Genomic DNA, 25,703 nt, shown 5'->3' with positions numbered 1-25,703 from the left:
TCAGTCGCATTATTCGCATTAATAAGAAAATTCTCCACTGGGCGCAGCTTGATACGACCGCAGAGGTCGAACCCTGAACAGTTGGGGCAAGTATGGACACAACATTCAAGCTTGATACAGCACTGAATTTGGATTGTGATTAAATATTTGACAGAGCATAGGTTTCTGACACAGAATGAATGTGGTCTAAGAACTTAAAAATTTTAATTTACCTATTCAAACCATATCATTATTATTTGCTTTTATATATAAATCAGAAATAACCAATTTAAAATGGAAAACTTTAAAGAAAAAAAAAGGAAAAAAAGGAAAAAAAAAATCCCTCCCCAAATTTTTTGAACCCCCTTTTGATTCATCACCCCCAAACTCAATCCCAGCCTTCCCTTTGTGGTATGGTACCTTGCAGTACAATTTCAGAGAGATCCATATACTTGAACACAAGTTATTGTCTGGAAACTAGAAAAATGCTTGTTTTTAGGCCCCTTTTTGGCCCCTTATTGCTTAACGTTTTGGGCAATTACCCCCAAACTCAAACAAGCTTTCCCTTTGTGATATGAACCTTGTAGTACAATTTCATAAAGATCCATACACTTACACACAAGTTATTGTCCTGAAACTAGAAAAATGCTTGTTTTTTGCCCCTTTTTGGCCCCTAATTCCTAAAATTTTGAGGCAATTACCCCCAAAATCAATCCCAGCCTTCCCTTTGTGGTATGGTACCTTGCAGTACAATTTCAGAGAGATCCATACACTTGAACACAAGTTATTGTCTGGTAACTAGAAAAATGCTTATTTTTGGCTCCTTATTCCTAAACGTTTTTGGGCAATTACCCCCAAACTCAATTCAAGCTTTCCCTTTGTGATATGGAACCTTGTAGTACAATTTCAGAAAGATCCATACAATTACACACAAGTTATTGTCATGAAACTAGAAAAATGCTTGTTTTTTGCCCCTTTTTTGGCCCCTAATTCCTAAAATTTGGAGGCAATTACCCCCAAAATCAATCCCAGCATTCCCTTTGTGATATGGAACCTTGTGGTACAATGTCAGAGAGATCCATACACTAACACACAAGTTATGTCTGGAAGTTACAAAAATGCTTATTTTTGGCCCCTTTTTGGCCCCTAATTTCTTAACTGTTGGTACCATAACCCCCAAAATCAATCCCAACCTTCCTTTTGTGGTATTGAACCTTATATATAAATGCAAAATTTCATAGAGATCCATTCACTTAAACTAAAGTTAGAGTGCGAAAACCAATGTGTCTTCGGACGACGACAACGACGACGACCCGAATTCAACGTCATACCAATATACGACCACAAAATTTTTTTGCGGTCGTATAAAAACCTCACAATAATTTCTGAATTTACAGTACTTTAAGTTTATTCATATCTAAATGCAAGAATTCCATGTAGATTTCATGCAGCAGCATCATTAAATGTGCAGGAAGACATGATTTTGTGCTTTTATGATGCAGCAATTTTTTTAAATAACTTTAAAATTGATTCTCATAAAGATGTTCCGAATAATATACATTCACGTAAAATTGTAAATCTATATATTTATGAGATTGTTAAAGGATATCTACTCAGTAGGTTATAAATATGACCTGAAGAACCATGTGTGAGATTTTTTCCTGAACTCTGACTGCAACAAAAACCATTAAATATTTAAGATATCATTATCTGTCAGTGTGCATCTTGTTATTACCTAACCATTAACATTGTGCCAAGATAAGCATCTACATACTAAAACATATTAGATGCTTTCATGTCTTTTCATTTTGTTTTATATGAAAGTTTTTCTTATCATGAAAACATGTCTACATATATTCTGCTTTATACAATATTACAGTTTTCTTGAATTTTCTAATGATAGTTTAATTTTGGTTTAATTGATAATTCAACAACAGAGCTTTGAATAGATTCTTATCCTAAGTTAATACTCTGTAGGATTAGAGACACCGGTGCAGTTAATACATTCATTATATTACACACTTGTTAAATAATAAGTAGTGTATGAAGCAGGCTTGTATTAGCAGATGTGTCTGGTAAAGATATACAGATCAAATTATATCAAATAGTTAAAAATATTGAAGATGTGCCAACTGAAATAACCATTTGAGACTTGAACTGTTTATATTCTTGGGACACATGTAGTCATGGTAACTGAATTACTGTGGATTCATCATTAAAAATCAAATAAAAATAAGGAACCTTCTGGATCTTAGAAACTTAATATTTATTATTGTAGATGACATTAGAATGCTGTCAACATCAAATCAAAGTCATAAAAGTCAATATAACATTAGGCTCAGGCTCTTTTTAAGATGAAACATTAATCATGTTAATAAAACAAATTAAAAAATATATACTGATAGTGATATACAAAATGCTAAATACTCTGTTAATAATATTGTTGAAGAATTATTTAAGGATGGAAATGTTCCATGCTTAATTTTATCTTCTATCCTGTTAAAGCGTTTTTTGAATAGTGTAAATGCTTTACTGTAAAAAATAATGCTATACTGTTATTTACAATGTATAATAGTATTATGTTCAAATATATGTATAACAATCATTTTTTTTTCTTTCTATTTTTATATTTATGACTTTTTAAAAGAACACCAAGCTTACAGAATTTAATTTTTTTCTATAAAAGTCATGTATCATATAATTTTGTGAAATTTAAAACTTAATAATGTTCAAATATATATGTATAACAATCATTTTTTCTTTCTTTCTATTTTTATATACATTACTTTTTAAAAGAACACCAAGCTTACAGAATTGTATCATATAATTTTGTGAAATTTAAAACTTCATATGGACATGATGGATGTTTACCATAATCATTAACACAGCAGGATAAATAGAATGTAGGAATATATTGTCCCTGCTTTATGTTTGATTTTTTACTCAGCAGAAAACATGACTGATATAATGGGTGATCTTTTTTACCTGTATCTTAGCTTAATACAAATTGTTAGCTTCATACAAAATAACAAAGTGTTAGAAAATATAATATGGTTAGCATTTGGTTACTGAAACAGCATATACCTCAAAACCTTGGCAGGGATGTCGTCTACATTCTGAATGTTCTTGTTCTTGCTATAACAGAAACAATCAGTTGAAAATGTCTGATAGCTCATATTCTATAATTAACATGGGAATATTTTTAGCGTGTATTTAATCCTAGTGTTCATGGTGTCGGTCTTATTATTATTTAGTTCAGTTTCTTCCAAGATACCTCTCAGTTCCACACGTGCATTGAATCAGGTATCATCAAAGGCTTTTCAGTTCATGTTATAAAATCATGTCCCAAATGATTTTAATAAAAAAAAAATGTGGATAGTGTCCACGTGGACACAGATGATGCCCCCGCTTGCATATCATATAGTTATAAAGGGACATAATTGAAGAACAGTAAAAGTGACGCTACCCAAATTTGAACTTGACCTGAGTTTTGTGGTAATAAGCATTGTGTGTAAGTCTCATAACATTTGGTTGAGGCTAACTTAAGTCTCATAACATTTGGTTGAGGCTAACTTAAGTAGAGAACAGAAACTAAAAATTCAGCAATTTTTCTATTTGTAAACACGCATAACTCTAGAACGGTTATGTATAAGTTTTATAACATTTGGTTGAGACAAACTAAAAAATTCAGCAATTTTTTTGTTTATAAAGGGACATAACTCAAGAATGGTAAAAGTGTTGCCACCAAATTTCATACTTAATCTGTATTATGTAGTGTTTTATCAGTGGAAGTCAAAATTAAACATTGCATTGTATAAAGCATTGATTGTAGTTGATTCAACTATAATCATGGACAAAGGAAGATAACTCCAATTTTAAAAATTACTTGATATTTAAGGAATGACTGTAATATTTTTTCTGTCTATGAAGAAATAACATCAAAAATGTGGTGCACACTGAATAACCCACGTAGCGGGTTATTTTAAAGTGTGCACCACATTTTTTAAGTTATTTCGAATAGACAGAAAAAATATTACATTCATTTCTTATAATTTAATTCTTAATTCCATTTTAAACTGGAGTAAATCATGAAAATACGTTGATGACGTCAAGGTCACATGACAAAATTATGTCTATGAGCTGATAAACAAAACAACGTCAGCCAATCGGAAGACGCGTTACATCCAAAATTAAATTATTTAAAAATAAATAAAAATTTTGAAATTTTCCATTTATAAAGAGGCATAACTCTAGAATGATTAAAGTGACGCCACCAAAATTCAAAATTGATCTGTGTTTTGTGGTAATAAGCATTGTGTATAAGTTTCATAACATTTGGTTGAGGCTAACTTAAGTTAGAGAACAGAAACTCAAAATATTGCAATTTTTCCATTTATAAAGGGGCATAACTCTAGAACGGTTATAGTGACGCCACCAAAATTCAAACTTGATCTGTGTTTTGTGGTAATAAGCATTGTGTATAAGTTTCATAACATTTGGTTGAGGCAAACTCAAGTTAGAGAACGGAAACCAATTTTGGGACGTAGGTACGTACAGACGGACAAGGGTAAAACTTATTGCCCCCACTGCTACGGAGGGGGCATAAAAAGTGCCCCTCACCTGAATCTATGTGGATATTCTACAACAACCATTTTCCAATATTGCAGACAAGAATGTAGTTTATTGCTAAAATCTCTTTTTGTTGATTTTGTATTGCTAATAACATTTTATGCTTACTGTCTACTTTAGTTTTTGCATACAACACAAAAATTGGTAAAAAATCAATTTTTGTAAAAGTTAACAGGCAAATGCAATAACGGATGCCAAGTGATGAGAAAATGTCCATTGGCCATTTTGGTCAGGTTTGCTGAAAAGTTATAACATTTCAGTCCAAAAGCACCTCAAACAGAAATTTCTTATCAGTATTTATAACATTCTCATGTTTCTTCATTAAAACATACTTTAACTAATCAACTCTGCCACATGTCAGCATTGTTACTAGCAGTTGTCTTGAAACAAGTCAATGTGGCTGTCTATCCAATGTCAGGATTGTTACTAGTAGTTGTCTTCAAACAAGTCAATGTGGCTGTCTATCCAATGTCAGCATTGTTACTAGAAGTTGTCTTGAAACAAGTCAATGTGGCTGTCTATCCAATGTCAGGATTGTTACTAGTAGTTGTCTTCAAACAAGTCAATGTGGCTGTCTATCCAATGTCAGGATTGTTACTAGTAGTTGTCTTCAAACAAGTCAATGTGGCTGTCTATCCAATGTCAGCATTGTTACTAGAAGTTGTCTTGAAACAAGTCAATGTGGCTGTCTATCCAATGTCAGGATTGTTACTAGTAGTTGTCTTCAAACAAGTCAATGTGGCTGTCTATCCAATGTCAGCATTGTTACTAGTAGTTGTCTTCAAACAAGTCAATGTGGCTGTCTATCTTATGTCAGGATTGTTACTAGTAGTTGTCTTCAAACAAGTCAATGTGGCTGTCTATCCAATGTCAGGATTGTTACTAGTAGTTGTCTTCAAACAAGTCAATGTGGCTGTCTATCCAATGTCAGCATTGTTAAAAGTAGTTGTCTTGAAACAAGTCAATGTGGCTGTCTATCCAATGTCAGCATTGTTACTAGTAGTTGTCTTGAAACAAGTCAATGTGGCTGTCTATCTAATGTCAGCATTGTTACTAGTTGTTGTCTTCAAACAAGTCAATGTGGCTGTCTATCCAATGTCAGCATTGTTACTAGTAGTTGTCTTGAAACAAGTCAATGTGGCTGTCTATCTAATGTCAGCATTGTTACTAGTAGTTGTCTTCAAACAAGTCAATGTGGCTGTCTATCCAATGTCAGCATTGTTACTAGTAGTTGTCTTGAAACAAGTCAATGTGGCTGTCTATCCAATGTCAGCATTGTTACTAGAAGTTGTCTTGAAACAAGTCAATGTGGCTGTCTATCCAATGTCAGGATTGTTACTAGTAGTTGTCTTCAAACAAGTCAATGTGGCTGTCTATCCAATGTCAGCATTGTTACTAGAAGTTGTCTTGAAACAAGTCAATGTGGCTGTCTATCCAATGTCAGCATTGTTACTAGAAGTTGTCTTGAAACAAGTCAATGTGGCTGTCTATCCAATGTCAGGATTGTTACTAGTAGTTGTCTTGAAACAAGTCAATGTGGCTGTCTATCCAATGTCAGGATTGTTACTAGTAGTTGTCTTGAAACAAGTCAATGTGGCTGTCTATCCAATGTCAGGAGTGTTAAAAGTAGTTGTCTTCAAACAAGTCAATGTGGCTGTCTATCCAATGTCAGGATTGTTACTAGTAGTTGTCTTCAAACAAGTCAATGTGGCTGTCTATCCAATGTCAGCATTGTTACTAGAAGTTGTCTTGAAACAAGTCAATGTGGCTGTCTATCCAATGTCAGGAGTGTTAAAAGTAGTTGACTTCAAACAAGTCAATGTGGCTGTCTATCCAATGTCAGGAGTGTTAAAAGTAGTTGTCTTCAAACAAGTCAATGTGGCTGTCTATCCAATGTCAGGATTGTTACTAGTAGTTGTCTTGAAACAAGTCAATGTGGCTGTCTATCTTATGTCAGCATTGTTACTAGAAGTTGTCTTGAAACAAGTCAATGTGGCTGTCTATCCAATGTCAGGATTGTTACTAGTAGTTGTCTTCAAACAAGTCAATGTGGCTGTCTATCCAATGTCAGCATTGTTACTAGTAGTTTTCTTGAAACAAGTCAATGTGGCTGTCTATCCAATGTCAGCATTGTTACTAGTAGTTCTCTTGAAACAAGTTAATGTGGCTGTCTATCCAATGTCAGGATTGTTACTAGAAGTTGTCTTGAAACAAGTCAATGTGGCTGTCTATCCAATGTCAGGAGTGTTAAAAGTAGTTGTCTTGAAACAAGTCAATGTGGCTGTCTATCCAATGTCAGCATTGTTACTAGAAGTTGTCTTGAAACAAGTCAATGTGGCTGTCTATCCAATGTCAGGATTGTTACTAGTAGTTGTCTTCAAACAAGTCAATGTGGCTGTCTATCCAATGTCAGCATTGTTACTAGAAGTTGTCTTGAAACAAGTCAATGTGGCTGTCTATCCAATGTCAGGATTGTTACTAGTAGTTGTCTTGAAACAAGTCAATGTGGCTGTCTATCCAATGTCAGGATTGTTACTAGTAGTTGTCTTCAAACAAGTCAATGTGGCTGTCTATCCAATGTCAGCATTGTTACTAGAAGTTGTCTTGAAACAAGTCAATGTGGCTGTCTATCCAATGTCAGGATTGTTACTAGAAGTTGTCTTGAAACAAGTCAATGTGGCTGTCTATCCAATGTCAGGAGTGTTAAAAGTAGTTGTCTTGAAACAAGTCAATGTGGCTGTCTATCCAATGTCAGCATTGTTACTAGAAGTTGTCTTGAAACAAGTCAATGTGGCTGTCTATCCAATGTCAGCATTGTTACTAGTAGTTCTCTTGAAACAAGTTAATGTGGCTGTCTATCCAATGTCAGGATTGTTACTAGAAGTTGTCTTGAAACAAGTCAATGTGGCTGTCTATCCAATGTCAGGAGTGTTAAAAGTAGTTGTCTTGAAACAAGTCAATGTGGCTGTCTATCCAATGTCAGCATTGTTACTAGAAGTTGTCTTGAAACAAGTCAATGTGGCTGTCTATCTAATGTCAGCATTGTTACTAGAAGTTGTCTTGAAACAAGTCAATGTGGCTGTCTATCCAATGTCAGGAGTGTTAAAAGTAGTTGTCTTGAAACAAGTCAATGTGGCTGTCTATCCAATGTCAGGATTGTTAAAAGTAGTTGTCTTGAAACAAGTCAATGTGGCTGTCTATCCAATGTCAGCATTGTTACTAGAAGTTGTCCTCAAACAAGTCAATGTGGCTGTCTATCTAATGTCAGCATTGTTACTAGAAGTTGTCCTCAAACAAGTCAATGCGGCTGTCTATCTAATGTCAGCATTGTTACTAGTAGTTGTCTTCAAACAAGTCAATGTGGCTGTCTATCCAATGTCAGGATTGTTACTAGTAGTTGTCTTCAAACAAGTCAATGTGGCTGTCTATCCAATGTCAGGATTGTTACTAGTAGCTGTCTTGAAACAAGATAATGTGGCTGTCTATCCAATGTCAGGATTGTTAAAAGTAGTTGTCTTGAAACAAGTCAATGTGGCTGTCTATCCAATGTCAGGATTGTTACTAGTAGTTGTCTTGAAACAAGTCAATGTGGCTGTCTATCCAATGTCAGGATTGTTACTAGTAGTTGTCTTCAAACAAGTCAATGTGGCTGTCTATCTAATGTCAGCATTGTTACTAGTAGTTGTCTTCAAACAAGTCAATGTGGATGTCTATCCAATGTCAGGATTGTTACTAGTAGTTGTTTTCAAACAAGTCAATGTGGCTGTCTATCCAATGCAGCATTGTTACTAGTAGTTGTCTTCAAACAAGTCAATGTGGCTGTCTATCCAATGTCAGCATTGTTACTAGTAGTTGTCTTGAAACAAGATAATGTGGCTGTCTATCCAATGTCAGGATTGTTAAAAGTAGTTGTCTTGAAACAAGTCAATGTGGCTGTCTATCCAATGTCAGGATTGTTAAAAGTAGTTGTTTTCAAACAAGTCAATGTGGCTATCTATCCAATGTCAGGATTGTTACTAGTAGTTCTCTTGAAACAAGTTAATGTGGCTGTCTATCCAATGTCAGGATTGTTACTAGTAGTTGTCTTCAAACAAGTCAATGTGGCTGTCTATCCAATGTCAGGATTGTTACTAGTAGTTGTCTTCAAACAAGTCAATGTGGCTGTCTATCCAATGTCAGGATTGTTACTAGTAGTTGTCTTCAAACAAGTCAATGTGAATGTCTATCCAATGTCAGCATTGTTACTAGTAGTTGTCTTCAAACAAGTCAATGTGGCTGTCTATCCAATGTCAGGATTGTTACTAGTAGTTGTCTTCAAACAAGTCAATGTGAATGTCTATCCAATGTCAGCATTGTTACTAGTAGTTGTCTTCAAACAAGTCAATGTGGCTGTCTATCCAATGTCAGGATTGTTACTAGTAGTTGTCTTCAAACAAGTCAATGTGAATGTCTATCCAATGTCAGCATTGTTACTAGTAGTTGTCTTCAAACAAGTCAATGTGGCTGTCTATCCAATGTCAGCATTGTTACTAGTAGTTGTCTTCAAACAAGTCAACATGAATGTCTATCCAATGTCAGCATTGTTACTAGTAGTTGTCTTCAAACAAGTCAATGTGGCTGTCTATCCAATGTCAGCATTGTTACTAGAAGTTGTCTTCAAACAAGTCAATGTGGCTGTCTATCCAATGTCAGGATTGTTACTAGTAGTTGTCTTCAAACAAGTCAATGTGGCTGTCTATCCAATGTCAGCATTGTTACTAGTAGTTGTCTTCAAACAAGTCAATGTGGCTGTCTATCTAATGTCAGGATTGTTAAGAGTAGTTGTCTTCAAACAAGTCAATGTGGCTGTCTATCCAATGTCAGCATTGTTAAAAGTAGTTGTCTTCAAACAAGTCAATGTGGCTGTCTATCCAATGTCAGCATTGTTAAAAGTAGTTGTCTTCAAACAAGTCAATGTGGCTGTCTATCCAATGTCAGGATTGTTAAAAGTAGTTGTCTTGAAACAAGATAATGTGGCTGTCTATCCAATGTCAGGATTGTTACTAGTAGTTGTCTTGAAACAAGTCAATGTGGCTGTCTATCCAATGTCAGGATTGTTAAAAGTAGTTGTCTTCAAACAAGTCAATGTGGCTGTCTATCCAATGTCAGCATTGTTAAAAAGTAGTTGTCTTCAAACAAGTCAATGTGGCTGTCTATCCAATGTCAGGATTGTTAAAAGTAGTTGTCTTGAAACAAGATAATGTGGCTGTCTATCCAATGTCAGGATTGTTACTAGTAGTTGTCTTCAAACAAGTCAATGTGGCTGTCTATCCAATGTCAGGATTGTTAAAAGTAGTTGTCTTGAAACAAGTCAATGTGGCTGTCTATCCAATGTCAGGATTGTTAAAAGTAGTTTTCTTGAAACAAGTTAATGTGGCTATCTATCCAATGTCAGCATTGTTACTAGTAGTTCTCTTGAAACAAGTCAATGTGGCTGTCTATCCAATGTCAGCATTGTTAAAAGTAGTTGTTTTCAAACAAGTCAATGTGGCTGTCTATCCAATGTCAGGATTGTTACTAGTAGTTGTCTTGAAACAAGTCAATGTGGCTGTCTATCCAATGTCAGGATTGTTAAAAGTAGTTGTCTTGAAACAAGTCAATGTGGCTGTCTATCCAATGTCAGGATTGTTAAAAGTAGTTTTCTTGAAACAAGTCAATGTGGCTGTCTATCCAATGTCAGCATTGTTACTAGTAGTTGTCTTCAAACAAGTCAATGTGGCTGTCTATCTAATGTCAGGATTGTTAAGAGTAGTTGTCTTCAAACAAGTCAATGTGGCTGTCTATCCAATGTCAGGATTGTTACTAGTAGTTGTCTTGAAACAAGTCAATGTGGCTGTCTATCCAATGTCAGCATTGTTAAAAGTAGTTGTCTTCAAACAAGTCTATGTGGCTGTCTATCCAATGTCAGCATTGTTACTAGTAGTTGTCTTCAAACAAGTCAATGTGGCTGTCTATCCAATGTCAGCATTGTTACTAGTAGTTGTCTTCAAACAAGTCAATGCGGCTGTCTATCCAATATCAGGATTGTTACTAGTAGTTGTCTTAAAACAAGTCAATGTGGCTGTCTATCCAATGTCAGGATTGTTAAGAGTAGTTGTCTTGAAACAAGATAATGTGGCTGTCTATCCAATGTCAGGATTGTTAAAATAGTTGTCTTCAAACAAGTTAATGTGGCTGTCTATCCAATGTCAGCATTGTTACTAGCAGTTGTCTTGACAACTGTTATTGTACATGTCTGTCCCATGTCAGGATTGTTATCAGTAGTTGTCCTATGTCTGTCTCATGTCAGGATTTTTATTAGTTATTGACTTGACACATGTAAATGTGTTGATATGTCCCGTGTCAGGATTGTTATTAGTAGTTGTCTTGACACATGTTAGTGTGTCTGTCTGCATGTCCCATGTCAGGATTGTTATTAGTAGTTGTCTTGACACATGTTAATGTGTCTGTCTGCACATGCTGCATGTCCCATGTCAGGATTGTTATTAGTAGTTGTCTTGACACATGTTAATGTGTCTGTCTGCATGTCCCATGTCAGGATTGTTATTAGTAGTTGTCTTGACACATGTTAATGTGTCTGTCTGTCCCATGTCAGGATTGGTATTAGTAGTTGTCTTGATACACGTTAATGTGTCTGTCTGCATGTCCCATGTCAGGATTGATAATAGTAACTGTCTTGACACATGTTTCAATAAAATGCTCCGCTAGGTGCAGCTTGATACGACCGCAGAGGTTGAACCCTGAACAGTTGGGGCAAGTATGGACACAACATTCAAGCTTGATACAGCACTGAATTTGGATTGTGATTAAATATTTGACACAGCATAGGTTTCTAACACAGAATGAATGTGGTCTAAGAACTTTAAAATTTTTTAATTTACCTATTCAAACCATATCATTATTATTTGCTTTTATATATAAATCAGAAATAACCAATTCAAAATGGAAAATTTTAAAGAAAAAAAAAAACCCTCCCGAAAGTTTTTTGAACCCCTTATGATTCATCATCCCCAAACTCAATCCCAGCCTTCACTTGGTGGTATGGTACCTTGCAGTACAATTTCAGAGAGATCCATACACTTGAACAGAAGTAATTGTCTGGAAACTAGAAAAATGCTTGTTTTAGGCCCCTTTTTGGCCCCAAATTCCTAAACGTTTAGGGCAATTACCCCCAAACGCAAACCCAGCTTTCCCTTTGCGATATGGAACCTTGAAGTACAATTTCATAAAGATCCATACACTTACACACAAGTTATTGTCCTGAAACTAGAAAAATGCTTGTTTTTTGCCCCTTTTTGGCCCCTTATTCCTAAAATTTTGAGGCAATTACCCCCAAAATCAATCCCAGCCTTCCCTTCGTAGTATGGTACGTTGCAGTACAATTTCAGAGAGATCCATACACTTGAACACAAGTAATTGTCTGGAAACTAGAAAAATGCTTATTTTTGGCCCCTTTTAGGCCCCTTATTCCTAAACGTTTTGGGCAATTACCCCAAAACTCAATTCCAGCTTTCCCTTTGTGATATGGAATCTTGTAGTACAATTTCAGAAAGATCCATACGCTTACACACAAGTTATTATCATGAAACTAGAAAAATGCTTGTTTTTTGCCCCTGTTTTGGCCCCTTATTCCTAAAATTTGAGGCAATTACCCCCAAAATCAATCCCAGCATTCCCTTTGTGATATGGAACCTTGTGGTACAATGTCAGAGAGATCCATACACTAACACACAAGTTATGTCTGGATGTTACAAAAATGCTTATTTTTGGCCCCTAATTCCTTAACTGTTGGTAACATAACCCCCAAAATCAATCCCAACCTTTCTTTTGTGGTATGGAACCTTATGGTAAAGTTTCATAGAGATCCATTCACTTAAACTAAAGTTAGAGTGCGAAAACCAATGTGTCTGGGACGACGACGACACCAACGTCATACCAATATACGACCGCAAAATTTTTTTGCGGTCGTATAAAAATGTGTCGGTCTGTCCCATGTCAGGATTGGTATTACATTTTTAGTAGTTATTTTGACACATGTTAATGTGTCTGTCTGTCCAATGTCCATGATGTCAGGATTGTTATTAGTAGTTGTCTTCATGGTCTTGACACATGTTAATGTGTCTGTCTGCATGTCCCATGTCAGGATTGTTATTAGTAGTTGCTTTGGCACAAGTAAATGTGTATGTCTGTCCCATGTCAGGATTGTTATTAGTAGTTGCTTTGACACAAGTAAATGTGTCTGTCTGTCCCATGTCAGGATTGTTATTAGTAGTTGCTTTGACACAAGCAAATGTGTCTGTCTGTCCCATGTCAGGATTGTTATTAGTAGTTGCTTTAGCACAAGTAAATGTGTCTGTCTGTCCCATGTCAGGATTGTTATTAGTAGTTGCTTTGACACAAGTAAATGTGTCTGTCTGTCCCATGTCAGGATTGTTATTAGTAGTTGCTTTAGCACAAGTAAATGTGTCTGTCTGTCCCATGTCAGGATTGTTATTAGTAGTTGCTTTGACACAAGTAAATGTGTCTGTCTGTCCCATGTCAGGATTGTTATTAGTAGTTGCTTTAGCACAAGTAAATGTGTCTGTCTGTCCCATGTCAGGATTGTTATTAGTAGTTGCTTTGACACAAGTAAATGTGTCTGTCTGTCCCATGTCAGGATTGTTATTAGTAGTTGCTTTGACACAAGTAAATGTTTCTGTCTGTCCCATGTCAGGATTGTTATTAGTAGTTGCTTTGGCACAAGTAAATGTGTCTGTCTGTCTCATGTCAGGATTGTTATTAGTAGTTGCTTTGACACAAGTAAATGTGTCTGTCTGTCCTATGTCAGGATTGTTATTAGTAGTTGTCTGGACACGTTAATGTGTCTGTCTGGACACATGTTAATGTGTATGCATGTACCATGTCATGATTGGTAATAGTAATTGTCCTGACACATGTTAATGTGTCTGTCTGTCCCATATCAGGATTGTTATTAGTAATGGTAGTTGCTTTGACACAAGTAAATGTGTATGTCTGTCCCATGTCAGGATTGTTATTAGTAATGGTAGTTGCTTTGACACAAGTAAATGTGTATGTCTGTCCCATGTTTCCTTTTTAGAATTTGGGGATTTGAATGTTTTCCATTAATGATTTGACGACTTCAGACTGTTTTCTATTTAGATTTTTGATGACTTGAACATATTGAATGTTTCTGTAATTTTTGTGTTTTCTATTCACAATTTGCTGCCCTAACCATGCTTGTTGCTTCTATTTAGAATTTGATGACCACAATACTTTTGATAACTGAAAATTCAGAAATTAATGCATTCATTTATTTTTTGCGAATCCTTGACCTCTGACAAAAATGTTAAATCTAATTAATGCATTTGCAAAAATTTTATGAAATTACTACTAAAATAATGAATGCAAGTTTTTATTATTGAGAACCTTATACTTTCTCATATTTTGTAAAAACATCACAAAAATTTTTGAATGTACAGTAAAACATCTGGTGGTTTTATATATTTTCAGTTATTTCTATTTTTACAAAAAAAAACATTACACTTGGGACATTTATGAGTTTTCCCTATAGTAGAATTGGTTGTTTACCATAGAAAACAAATGGTATGATAGTTAATGTCAAAACCTTCTCTATAGAGCAAAGAACATGACTATTTACACCTGCTACAAGTATATAATACCTTAAATGTTTCTCCATTTGAAAGACATAGAACATGAGTTTCCATAGGACTTGGCTTGATCCTTCTAACTGTTCTCTTGGAATCGGTTGATTCTGTAATGATCTGTCTGACACATTCTTCCATTGAACATTACACACATGTCTCATAAATCGATATGGCGAATAGTCCCCATTACATGTCAAACATTTTACACAACGTAATAGAACATCACACAATTTTTTGGGAATGAATTCACCAAGTGTGTTCCTATTAGTTCCATCTAATAAAACCTTGACATGAGTAAAACAGATTGGTTTGAAATGTGAAAACTCGTAATTTCCATTGTTTGTTAGCCTTCTTGAAAACAAAAGCATGCTATAAATCAGCCTCCTCGTTGGTTCAGCCATTTCAAAAGTACTTTGTTGTGATTGTTGCATGATTTGAACATCATCATTATCATTACTGTTAGTTCTTTGTAAACCTGGTGGAAACAGTAAGCTACCGAATACTAGCTTCTTTTGATTATTTCCTGATCTTGGTTTAGTTGTTTTTCTTTGTCTACTGTGATGTTTAATAGCATCATACATATTTTCTGCTGATGATGGTCGGTCTTGTTCACTATTAACTTCATTATTTTCTGCTGATGATGGTCGGTCTTGTTCACTATTAACTTCATTATTTTCTGTTGATTGAGATAGATCTAAACTAGCACTATTGTTTTCTTTAGAAGTTGGTTGTTCTGCAATATTAGATCCTTCAGTTGAACTTAAATTATCTAAGGCAGTATCATTTTCATTTTCCTTCGTAGAACTGCATTTTGTTTCAGAGATTTCTGGTTGATCAACTATACATTGTTTACTCCCATGATTCGTGTCTATTGCTGCTGAATCATTATTGTCATAGATAACTTTCTTAACTTTGTTTTTAAAAGCCTGTATTTTTTCCGGATATTTGTCAAATCTCAGATTACTTAACCGATCCAAGTTACTGTCTTTTTCGGTTGACTTCCTTTCTCCAGGACTTACAACCTTTTCAGTGCCTTCTTCTGTGTCATGGATTCCTTCCATCTTCTCTGACTTATCATCAGACTCAGTATCCTCTACAATAGGAGTTGCCTCATACTTAAAGTCAGGATTATCATTGACAAAGAACAGATCACAGTATGTGTCATCTAACTGTGGAGAATCAGGCTGACTACTTGGTACAATGCTACTGTTTCCTGAAGTGTCATTAGCAGTTTTTGTCTGTGAGAAGATTTCAGGATTTTTCTTGAAATATTCATCTAGTTCTGGTAGAACTGGAGGCTGTTTAAACTCATCATCTTCTTCTTCTCCTTCATTGGTACTTTCCTGTTTGATATGAGGTGTGGCTGGTGTCCATGGACTTTGTGGCACACCTTTTATGTACCACATAATTTGTATATCATCATCGTCCTCATCAAAATCCCCATCACTGTATTCCTCCAAGTCATGTTGTAAGTTTTCAGATTCCACTTTATTCTGATGATCCTGAGAATAGTCTATTGTATCTTTCGATGATTCCATGTCTGAGGTACTGTTAGCATAGATCAAAGTTTCATCATTGTCAATACATTTTGATCCCTCGTGACTCATTGATGTGCTGTCTTTGGTTGTAGATGGAGCCTTACAATTCACTTCCACTTGTCCACTTCCTGACATGTCATTACCAGACTCAGTGTTATGCACACTTTCTGACATGTCATTCCCAGACTCAGTGTTGTGCATACTTTCTGACATGTCATTACCTGATGCAGTGTTGTGCACACTTTCTGACATGTCATTTCCAGACTCAGTGTTGTGCACACTTTCTGACATGTCATTTCCAGACTCAGTGTTGTGCACACTTTCTGACACGTCATTCCCAGACTCAGTGTTGTGCACACTTTCTGACATGTCATTTCCAGACTCAGTGTTGTGCACACTTTCTGACATGTCATTCCCAGACTCAGTGTTGTGCATACTTTCTGACATGTCATTACCAGAATCAGTGTTGTGCATATTTTCAGTTGTAGAATCAACAGTTGATAATTCTTTCAATAGTTCCACTGTTTCCGTGGTACTTTCACCAATTTCTTTATCATTTAAGAGAGAAATGTTGGTCTGCTCCGCTTCAAGTGAACTGCTGCCGGATAATTTACTGTCTGACTGCTCTGTATCAATAACAAGTTTATCACAACTGCTATCAAGTTCACTCTCATCTGTTGGAGAATTATGTGTCTCCATCGGTACAAATGTCCCAGTAAAACTGTCTTTACGTGTTGTTTTGTGAACCAATGAAGGCATAGTCACAACTACAAGTTTTGATTGATCATTGTTCTTTTCACTATTGTTTTTAGTAGTTTGTATTGGTTGATTGTACTTTTTTAATGGTGAACTGTTCATTATTATGTCTAAATTATCCAAAGAAGGTGTAACAGGTCGATCATTCATATTTTTTACATATTCCATTAGCTCTTCATCTTCTGATGTGTTTAGTTCTGAATTGACTGATTCATTGAAATCAACATTTCCACAAACTGAGACAATCTTCAGTCCACAAATATCTCCTTCTCCAAGATTATCTTCAACAAACTTTTCACCATTTTTCTTATCATTGTCAATGTTAGAAACCATGCCATTTTTATCCTTATCTATGTCTGTGTCCATTCCTACTGCTATTCCTTGATTGTTATTAATAGCTCCAGAGCTGACAGTTTTATCATGGCTATTCTTAGCAGTTGGTTTTAGTGTTTTATTACTCACTTTTACATCTGTACAAAGTGATTTTTTTGCATTCAGCAAAGATGTGTTAGTCTTTTTTCTCTTAATGCTTTTTCCTTCAAACTTCCTGAGTTGTTTCCATAGTGATTTTTTCTGTTTTGAGGATGGACTATCATTTTGAGTTTTTAATCCATCCAAAGTTTTTATTTTACCTACAGACGTAACACCAGAACTTTTGTATTTTTTTTCAGAAGGTAGAGCTTTGTGTTTTTCCGATTGTTTCAGAGGCATAGATTTATCACTCATTTTCCAGTCTTTCAGAATATTAGCTTTTGCCGATTTGCCTCGATCATCTAGAACTTTAGATGGTAAATTTTGACGAATAAATCCCGATTCTGATGATTTGTTCCTCTTAGTCAGCAACATTGACTTGGCTGGTGATGGCACAAGTTTAATGACTTTTGAAGGTTCTGCTGATTTTTCACTCCCCATAGTCACAAGTTTAATTACTTTTGAAGGTTCTGCTGATTTTTCACTCCCCTTAGTCACATGTTTAATGACTTTTGAAGGTTCTGCTGATTTTTCACTCCCCTTAGTCACATGTTTAATGACTTTTGAAGGTTCTGCTGATTTTTCACTCCCCTTAGTCACATGATCAGATTTATTTGACGATTCTTTTACATTCTGCCTTTTCCTCTCTGATTTATCCGCTGTTTGTAATTTCTGACCTGAGGTACTGATTTTATGATCTGAACTATTTTTATCCTTTTTCTCTGACATAATACTAACACAATGTTTTGTTGTTCGGGATGCATTTTTATTTTTACCCTCTTTCATTTCAACAACTCTTTCAGAATTTGAAATTTCCAGTAATGTCGGTCTTTGAGAATTATTCTCCATCATATCAGAAGTTCCAACAGAACATTTAGAGGATTCCATTGTTGTATGAGATTCTGAAGCAATGGTATGTAACTTGTCAACACATACATAATTAATTTCACTGATTGTTTTTGTCTCTGACAGCCTTGAAGCAGCATCCACAAAAGCTGATTCCTCTATGCTTTCCTTTGTTTTATCACCAATTGTCAGACTGCTATTTTTCTCTAAAGTGTCCACACAAACGTTATTATCACATGAGGTGATCTGATGATTATCATCATCATTGTTGATTTGACTGAGGTAATTATCACCTGTATTAATTTGACGGTAGGTATTATCATCTGTGTCGATTTGACGGTTGCTATTATCACCTGTGTCGATTTGACGGTTGCTATCATCACCTGCGGTTAGTTGATGATTTCTATCATCCTTGTTGATTTCACTGTGGCTATTAACACCTGTGTTTATATGACTGTGGCTATTAACAACTGTGTTTATATGACTGTGGCTTTCAGCAACTGTGGTTATTTGATGATTATTATCGCCTGTGCTGATTTGACAGTGGCTGGTGTCAACAACATTTGCATTTCCTACTAAACTGCCACAGTTTTGAACACTTAAATGTTCTGCCATTTCAGCTGGTTTCTCTGTTAAAACTTCCAACTGTTCATAATGACAAGGTAATAGTTCTTCTGTAGTACAGATTTCAACTTCCTCGACAACAGATGAAGACGGTACCATTTCATCAGCAGTGCCCCACACTCTGTCTGTTCCCCGAGATTCTTCCCCTGTCTGACAAATGTTTCCTCTATAAGTGTCTTCGTGACAAACATCTCTAGTCTTACTGTTTAGTTGACAACTTATCTCAGTCTTCTCAGCGTTCTCCTCAAATGATGTTTGTACAATTACCTCCTCTGAAACCTCTAGACAATTTACCTCCATGTCCCTTAAGAGTTCATCCTCATCTATCTCGTCTGCACTTAGAGAACTCATCGACATATTATGACTTATCTGATCATTGTCTATTTCTCCAATTTTACTAGTTGTTACCGAGCTTTCTAAACTGACCTCAACATTTTGAACATTTTCTAGTTTTTCTAATTCATCAGCACTTAAGCTTACAGTGTTCAAGTCTACATTTTCAATAATTCCAACACACTCAAAACTTTCATCTACGCTTACAGTACTCTCTGTGTTGTAGTCATCCGCCCCATTTTTGTTAGAGCACACAATCTTACATGTGTTTTCATCAACATCTTTCTGACTCTCTAGATTATTGTCCACAGAACTTTCCATATTACAATCAATATTGTCCTGATTGTTTTCCTTGCTTTTCTCTTTGCTCTTAGTACAATCCGTTTCATTGTGAAGATTCCGATGAGTGTTCCCTACTTGATATTTTTCTCCGCTCATCGATACAGTTCTATCAATATTTTCAGACACTTTATTTGTTTCGAGTGTCAATTCTGTTTTATCTTTAAATCCTGTCAATTTGTTTTTACCACTTTCTATGTTGACTGATCTGATCTTTGCTTTGTCATTTTGACTTTTTTGTTTCCTAGTCTGATGTTCTTTCTCCGCAGAATGTTTTTCTCCCTCCTTCATACCACATGCAGGGGAATTTTTATTTTTGTCATGACTTTTCTGTCTAATTATTTCCCTTTGTTTTGGTTTGTGTTTTTCTAATGATTTGTGTTCAATGGATTTAATCTTATCATTCCCATCATCTGTTTTTGTTGATTGGTGAACATTTTTATCTAAATTAATTCTCGTTTTATCCTTCTGATTTTCCTCTTTGATGGTTTGTTGTTGCCTTTCAAATTCTTCAGTTTTCTTTTTCTTTTCAGAATCTTTTTTGTCCGATTGATTTGTAATAATATCATTTTTTATACCCGTTCCTAATTTGATTGTTTTTGTCTTCGCTGTGTCTAACCTTTTTACAACATTACTTGTTTGACTGAGTTTTTTCTTCATCTTTAGAAAAAGGTTTTCTGGAATATTTATGCTACTTTTTTCCGATTCATTTGACTTTTCAATTCCTTCACAAGGTTTGTCTTTCTTTGGAGTAATTATAAACGGTAAATCTTCCAATCCAGTTCGAATTTTACGTCCAAATAACGAGTGAATAGGTGTGGATGTAACATCAGATGTGTCAGAACTAGAAGTCATTTTAGAATTATTCACAGAAGCAGATGTTTCAGGTGTTTTTGATTTTTCATGAGTAGATGATACTTTCAGTCTACTAGATGTGGAGTTAACACGTGTTTTCTCAGGTAAAGATGCCTCATTTGATTTGACACAAGATGAAATTACTTTTGATTTGATGGATGATGAAATCAACTTTGATTTGTCTGATGATGATGAATACTTTGAATTTTGGTGCATCTCTTCTTTCCTCTTTTCATTTTCTTTTTTCAAAGACTTTTTCTCATTCTTTAAATTATTTGACTTCTCACCCAGAACTTTTGTTTCTAGATCTTCATCAACAGATTTACGATTGCCATGTTTTGCTTTTAGAGCTTTCTTATCAGAATTTATCTTTTTAAGCTCTGACAGTCTTAATGGACTTCTGGACCTTTTCTCAGACTTTTTCTTGTGAACAAATTTATCAAAAATATTTTGGTTTGCATCTGCTTCTTTCTCAATTTCCATCATCTCCTTATCAACACTTACTTCTTTTGATTCAACACCTGATGCATTCTTTGATTTTTCCGAGTTTGATAATGTTCCCTCATGCCAGCTATCAACTAACATAAAGTTGTCAGCACTACAATCTGATTCCGACAATGTCTGAGACGTGACCATACATTTTGATTTGTTTGGTCTCTCATGACTACCAGAAGTATGTTGTTTCTTTTCTTTTGACCCACTATTCAATGTTTTTAGGTTCAGTACAGGTGATAAAAATAAATCTTTTTCGTATGATATACTTTTTCCAATGGTAACTGGAGTTGATGTTAATTTATTTTTAGCGAATGAATCTTCATTTGGACTAGATGGCACATTTCTGTTGTTTATGTTTTGATCTAGCGCCAAAGTTTCCTTCCTGTCTGTGGAAATTTTTCTAGTCTCTTGTTTCATTTTTTCACGTGATGTCTTCTCATTTTTATTGTCTTTTGATTTTGATTTTACATTGATTTCTAAAGAATGCTTTTTCCTATCTTTCTGTTTATCTGATTTTGAGGAATGACTTGTTTGATCTTTCTGTTCACCTGATATTAACAATCCGTCCTTTCCTTCTGATGACTTAGATTTAATTACTGAACGTGATGTTGCTCTTGATAACCCTGCTGTACGAGAACATGTGATCTCAGATGGATCTGAATTCTGATTGTTTTCATTACCAGGTTTCTCTGTATTCTCTGCATTATTAATGGATTTGATGTTTTTATTTCCAGTAAGATTATGTGATTTCACATCTCTGTTTTCGGTAACGTTATTTGATTTCCTGACACGATGAACATTGTTATTACTATCACCTGTGGACGATTTTGATGTCAATGTAATTTTTAAGTTCAGTTTAGCTTCAGATTTTTTACTCTTGTCTCTTTCTTCACTGTTTTCTGATTGTTCATAAAAGTTGGCAAAAGGAGTATATATATGATGTCCATCACTTTGAACTTCTTGATATTTCAGTGAAGTTGATGGTGATGTTATTTCTGATGTGTCCTGATGTGACGTGTTGGTATTGTTTGATTCATTAATAATATCAGTTTTTTGTGTATGACTTTGTGGTGTATTCACATCACTCTTTTCAACAGCTTTACCACTACTGTCATTCTCAGACAATTCCTTCGGCAAATTAAAACGATTAGAGTTGTTTCTCATAAACCAATCTATAGCTGAGTCTATTTTCTCCTTATCGGGTATGTTTGGGAGAATTTGATCACGTGGATTATGACAGTTTCCAGGTGTTTCTAGCAGAGACTGCTTATTTACAGATGACTGATTATAGTCATACACAAAACTGTCTCTTCTTGGTGGTGTCGGCAGCAATGGTTTACGAGAATTTAATTTTTTCACCAATGTCTTTGATCTAGATATGTTTGTAAAATATGGTACATTATCTACTGGCTCTTCAGGTGGTATATACCTCCTTGGTTTGTCGGTTGATATCCTTACATCACTATGAATGGTAGTGTCTACTGTATTACCATGCACAGTATGCATGTCGTTTGAATGTTTATATTTTGATTCACGATTTGAGTTCAGATCAGGACATAACAGCTCACTAGTCTCTGACACACTTTGTGGTAGATTGGTTAAAGTATCTATTTGATTGTTTAAAAGTTCTTTTCTATTTTCATTGGGAAAAGAATTATGTCTTGTCCTAAAAGTAAAAGATTTCCCACTATCCATGTCATCTTCATTGCTATGAACTATCTCACTGCAATGAACATTCTGTTCTCCTTCATTTGTCTGTTTGAATGTTTTTGCTTCATCATCATCATTGTACCGTTCATCTTCCTTAATATCGGTAAAAGATCTTTTCCCATCTGCAGTGATACGAACTTGACAGACTTTGGATATACCTTTAGCAATATTCATTACATTTGATGTTCTAGATTTGGTATTGTTGAAGCTGTTGTCAAACACAGCTGTGTCATTTGATGTTCGATATTTGGTATTTTTAAAGCTGTTGTCAAACACATCTGTTTCATTTGATGTTGTAGATTTGGTATTTTTGAAGCTGTTGTCAGCTGGGTCATTTGATGTATTAGAAGACGAAGTTGTGTCTGTGGATTTGTTTGGGTCCCTATAGAAATGATAGCGATCATTCCTTTTGTGAAGACATTCTATGTCCATAGATGTTAATACATAATTCTCCATCCTATTTTGTAATTCATTCCTATTGTTTATTCCATTATATTTCTTTTTAATAAGTTTGTCTTTTTCACCTAATCTGATTTCTCGCAATCCCTCTGCTACAAATTCTTTAACATTAATGTGTTCTCTTCCTGTTTTCCTCTGTGACTTATTCAAATTTCTTCTTTTATTGTCCCTTCTATCATTATCTTTTTTCGACAATTTATTTTCTAAAGAAGAAACATTTTGTCTTTTTTTAGATGACCGATCTTCTGACATGTTCATTAGTTTGTCATTCATGTTGGGTGAATATTTACAATCACTTTCTATGGGAAGTCCATTTTCTCGCAATTCTGCAGACCTCCGCCTATTTTCAAATTGGTCAGGCCTGGATTCATCACTGTTATGACGGTCTCTACTGTTTTTAAGACGATCTCTTTTGTTACCTTGGTGATTTCTATCGTCTCTATTGTAACTATCCCTATAATGATCACTATTGTCTCTCGAGTTATTTAATTGTCTAGTTTCTTCTCTACTGTAACCTTTCTGAGTACGGCCTCTACTATTACGTCTGGGTGACCGACTACGTATCCTGTCTCTAGATCGACTCCTATATTTATCTTGACTTCTATGGCCATGATGTGACTTCTCACAGCTATGAGTCCGATGTGACCTCTCACGGCTATGAGTCCGATGTGACCTCTCACGGCTATGAGTCCTATGTGACCTTCCTCTACTATTACTTCTCCTTGATGGTGTGGGAGATTTTTCTCTACTGTGTCTATATGACCTTGAATATGACCATTCTTTTGAATCTCTTGACCTTTCCAGACTGGAATTTGGAGATCTATTTTCCTGTTCATGTTCATTCTCCAATGATTTTCTGGTTTTTCTTGTGTTGGCTAGAAATTTACCTCTGAGTGGCTTTCCTCTTCCCTGGAAACTTCTGCCACGCCAATATCCTTGATGAAATGAACGTCCTCTTCCATGCCGGTGGTATGGTCTTGAGTTCAGAATATAGTTTCCTTTGTCAATTATGTCTTCATCGTCTGGTGTCAGATATTGGCCTTCTTCATATTCCTCCAAACTCATGGTCTGTCACACTAAAAAATAAAGAACAAAATCTCATGTAAAATCATTTAACATATTTACCATAAAAAAATTGAAAAACTTTCTGTACTTAAAATGGCCATACATAGAAATATATATATAATAACATCAATTTCATGAGCTCTCAGTTGCCCAATGTTCTCCAAAGTTATTCCACTAACCAATTAGCCCATTATGGCTATGGTGGGTGGTTGATTGATTTTCCCTGTTTTACTCAACAACTGACCATCATTATATAAAACAAAAAATGATGTACATGTATTTTTATGTTTCCAAACAAACATAACAAATTCTCTCACCATCTTTTTCAGATCTATGTTCTTTTACAGAAGACTAAAAAACTAACTCTTATTACCATAGTCAAAACTGACTCTTATTACCATAGTCAAAACTGACTCTTATTACCATAGTCAAAACTGACTCTTATTACCATAGTCAAAACTGACTCTTATTACCATAGTCAAAATTGATTTAAATTTTGAGTATATTCTTCCTTTAGTATGTCATGAAATAAAAGGTAAACAACAAAAATTAAGCCTACACATCAACCAATCAAGTTTTCTTAGATTTAATTGGCACTTCTGATCTTTTGCCCTATTATTTTTCCCATATACTGTACATCTATCTACAATGACCTGATATGATAATTATGTAATTGTAATCCTGATAACAATGTCATTTAGAATTCTTTGCTAATGCTGCTGGGTATTCATTGTATTCATCAAGAAAGTATTTTATATAATACTGATAATCCTGTACTATTCAAAAGTATTTAATAATAAGCCATTCTATTGTTATAAATGATCACAAAAATTTTAAAAAATCCCAAAAATGTGGGAGACCTGTTTATATGATATTGTTTGACACATTTTTATAGGTCAATTACAGCAATGGAACAAATTTTATTTCTAAATATGATTGAACTTAGGCAATAAAAAAATATAATAGACTGTTTGGTGTCAGTTTCTGACAGATTACATTTATACATCGAATGATAGTCAATTTCATGAGCTGATATCAAAACTTAATAATGTCAATGTTGAGGTCAAATTAAATAAATTCTTTATTTTCTTTCCCTTCCTTGTCTTGGGGTGCAAATTTTGCGAAAAAAGTAATGCTGCTTTTTCAAAATGTAAAATGATGGTCCCTTCAAATACAAAATTTTTTATTCTATTTTTTAATCTTGTTTCCAAAATTATTTGTCTGTTGTCCTTTTTAAAATGCTTACATTTCATGCAAAATTTAAAAATTAACTAATTATAATAATTCAATGAAAAAATGACATAAATTTATTTGATACATGTACAAAGTAAACTGACTCCACATAAAAATTAATTTACCTTAGACTTAAGGTCTCGGTAAATATAAATTTCCAAATAAAAAGTCATTTCATGATACAAGTTAATTATTGCAATTGAAAATACAAAACCTGTGAATTGTGGTTTTTCCTGTAATGTAGACATTGCATGCAACATGCAAGGCCCAACATTTTATAGGATATCCTGTTTCAACTATTGATTTTTACACTACATGGAAAACAAAATTATCCAAGTTGCCTATAATATTAACATAACACCATTCTATACTTTCACTCATTCAGCAGGATTTGAATCAAAGCTACTATGATATTGTGGCATTTCTGTCTGTCCTTTGTCCAGTGCCCTTGGCCACTAGTTATTTAAAATAAAGTTTCTTTGGTAAAAGTTTTTTTTCCCTCTGTATGACTTAAATTTCTACATCAGCAGCAAAAACAACAGCTCAAAAGTTCATAGTTCTGCCAAAAATTTGACAAACCAGAATCAAAATAGAACTTAACCTGGAAGTCGTGAATATTAAATTATGTACAAAAAAAAAACAGCTCAACATCTGCATAGCACAAAAA

The 25,703-nt window shown here is 34.7% G+C and overlaps 1 protein-coding gene across 4 annotated transcripts in view; it reads right to left on the bottom strand.

The window, feature by feature from the left end:
- Positions 1-25,703, bottom strand: part of LOC127708567 (uncharacterized) — a 49,680-nt gene that overhangs the window by 11,757 nt on the left and 12,220 nt on the right. For 3 of the 4 annotated variants that reach the window (XM_052213532.1, XM_052213533.1, XM_052213530.1), the window contains exons 2-3: positions 14,328-23,814; positions 3,064-3,114 (exon numbers count right to left, since the gene is read on the bottom strand). In XM_052213532.1, the coding sequence (XP_052069492.1) occupies positions 3,064-3,114; positions 14,328-23,803 (9,527 nt within the window). In that variant the 5' untranslated portion in view covers positions 23,804-23,814. The remainder of the gene's footprint in view (positions 1-3,063; positions 3,115-14,327; positions 23,815-25,703) is intronic. The other variant, XM_052213531.1, reaches the window with a different exon arrangement.

This window comes from Mytilus californianus, unplaced genomic scaffold (genome assembly GCF_021869535.1).
Source record: "Mytilus californianus isolate M0D057914Y unplaced genomic scaffold, xbMytCali1.0.p SCAF_7, whole genome shotgun sequence".
NCBI lineage: Eukaryota > Metazoa > Mollusca > Bivalvia > Mytilida > Mytilidae > Mytilus > Mytilus californianus.
This window is presented reverse-complemented; position numbering and strand designations above follow the sequence as displayed.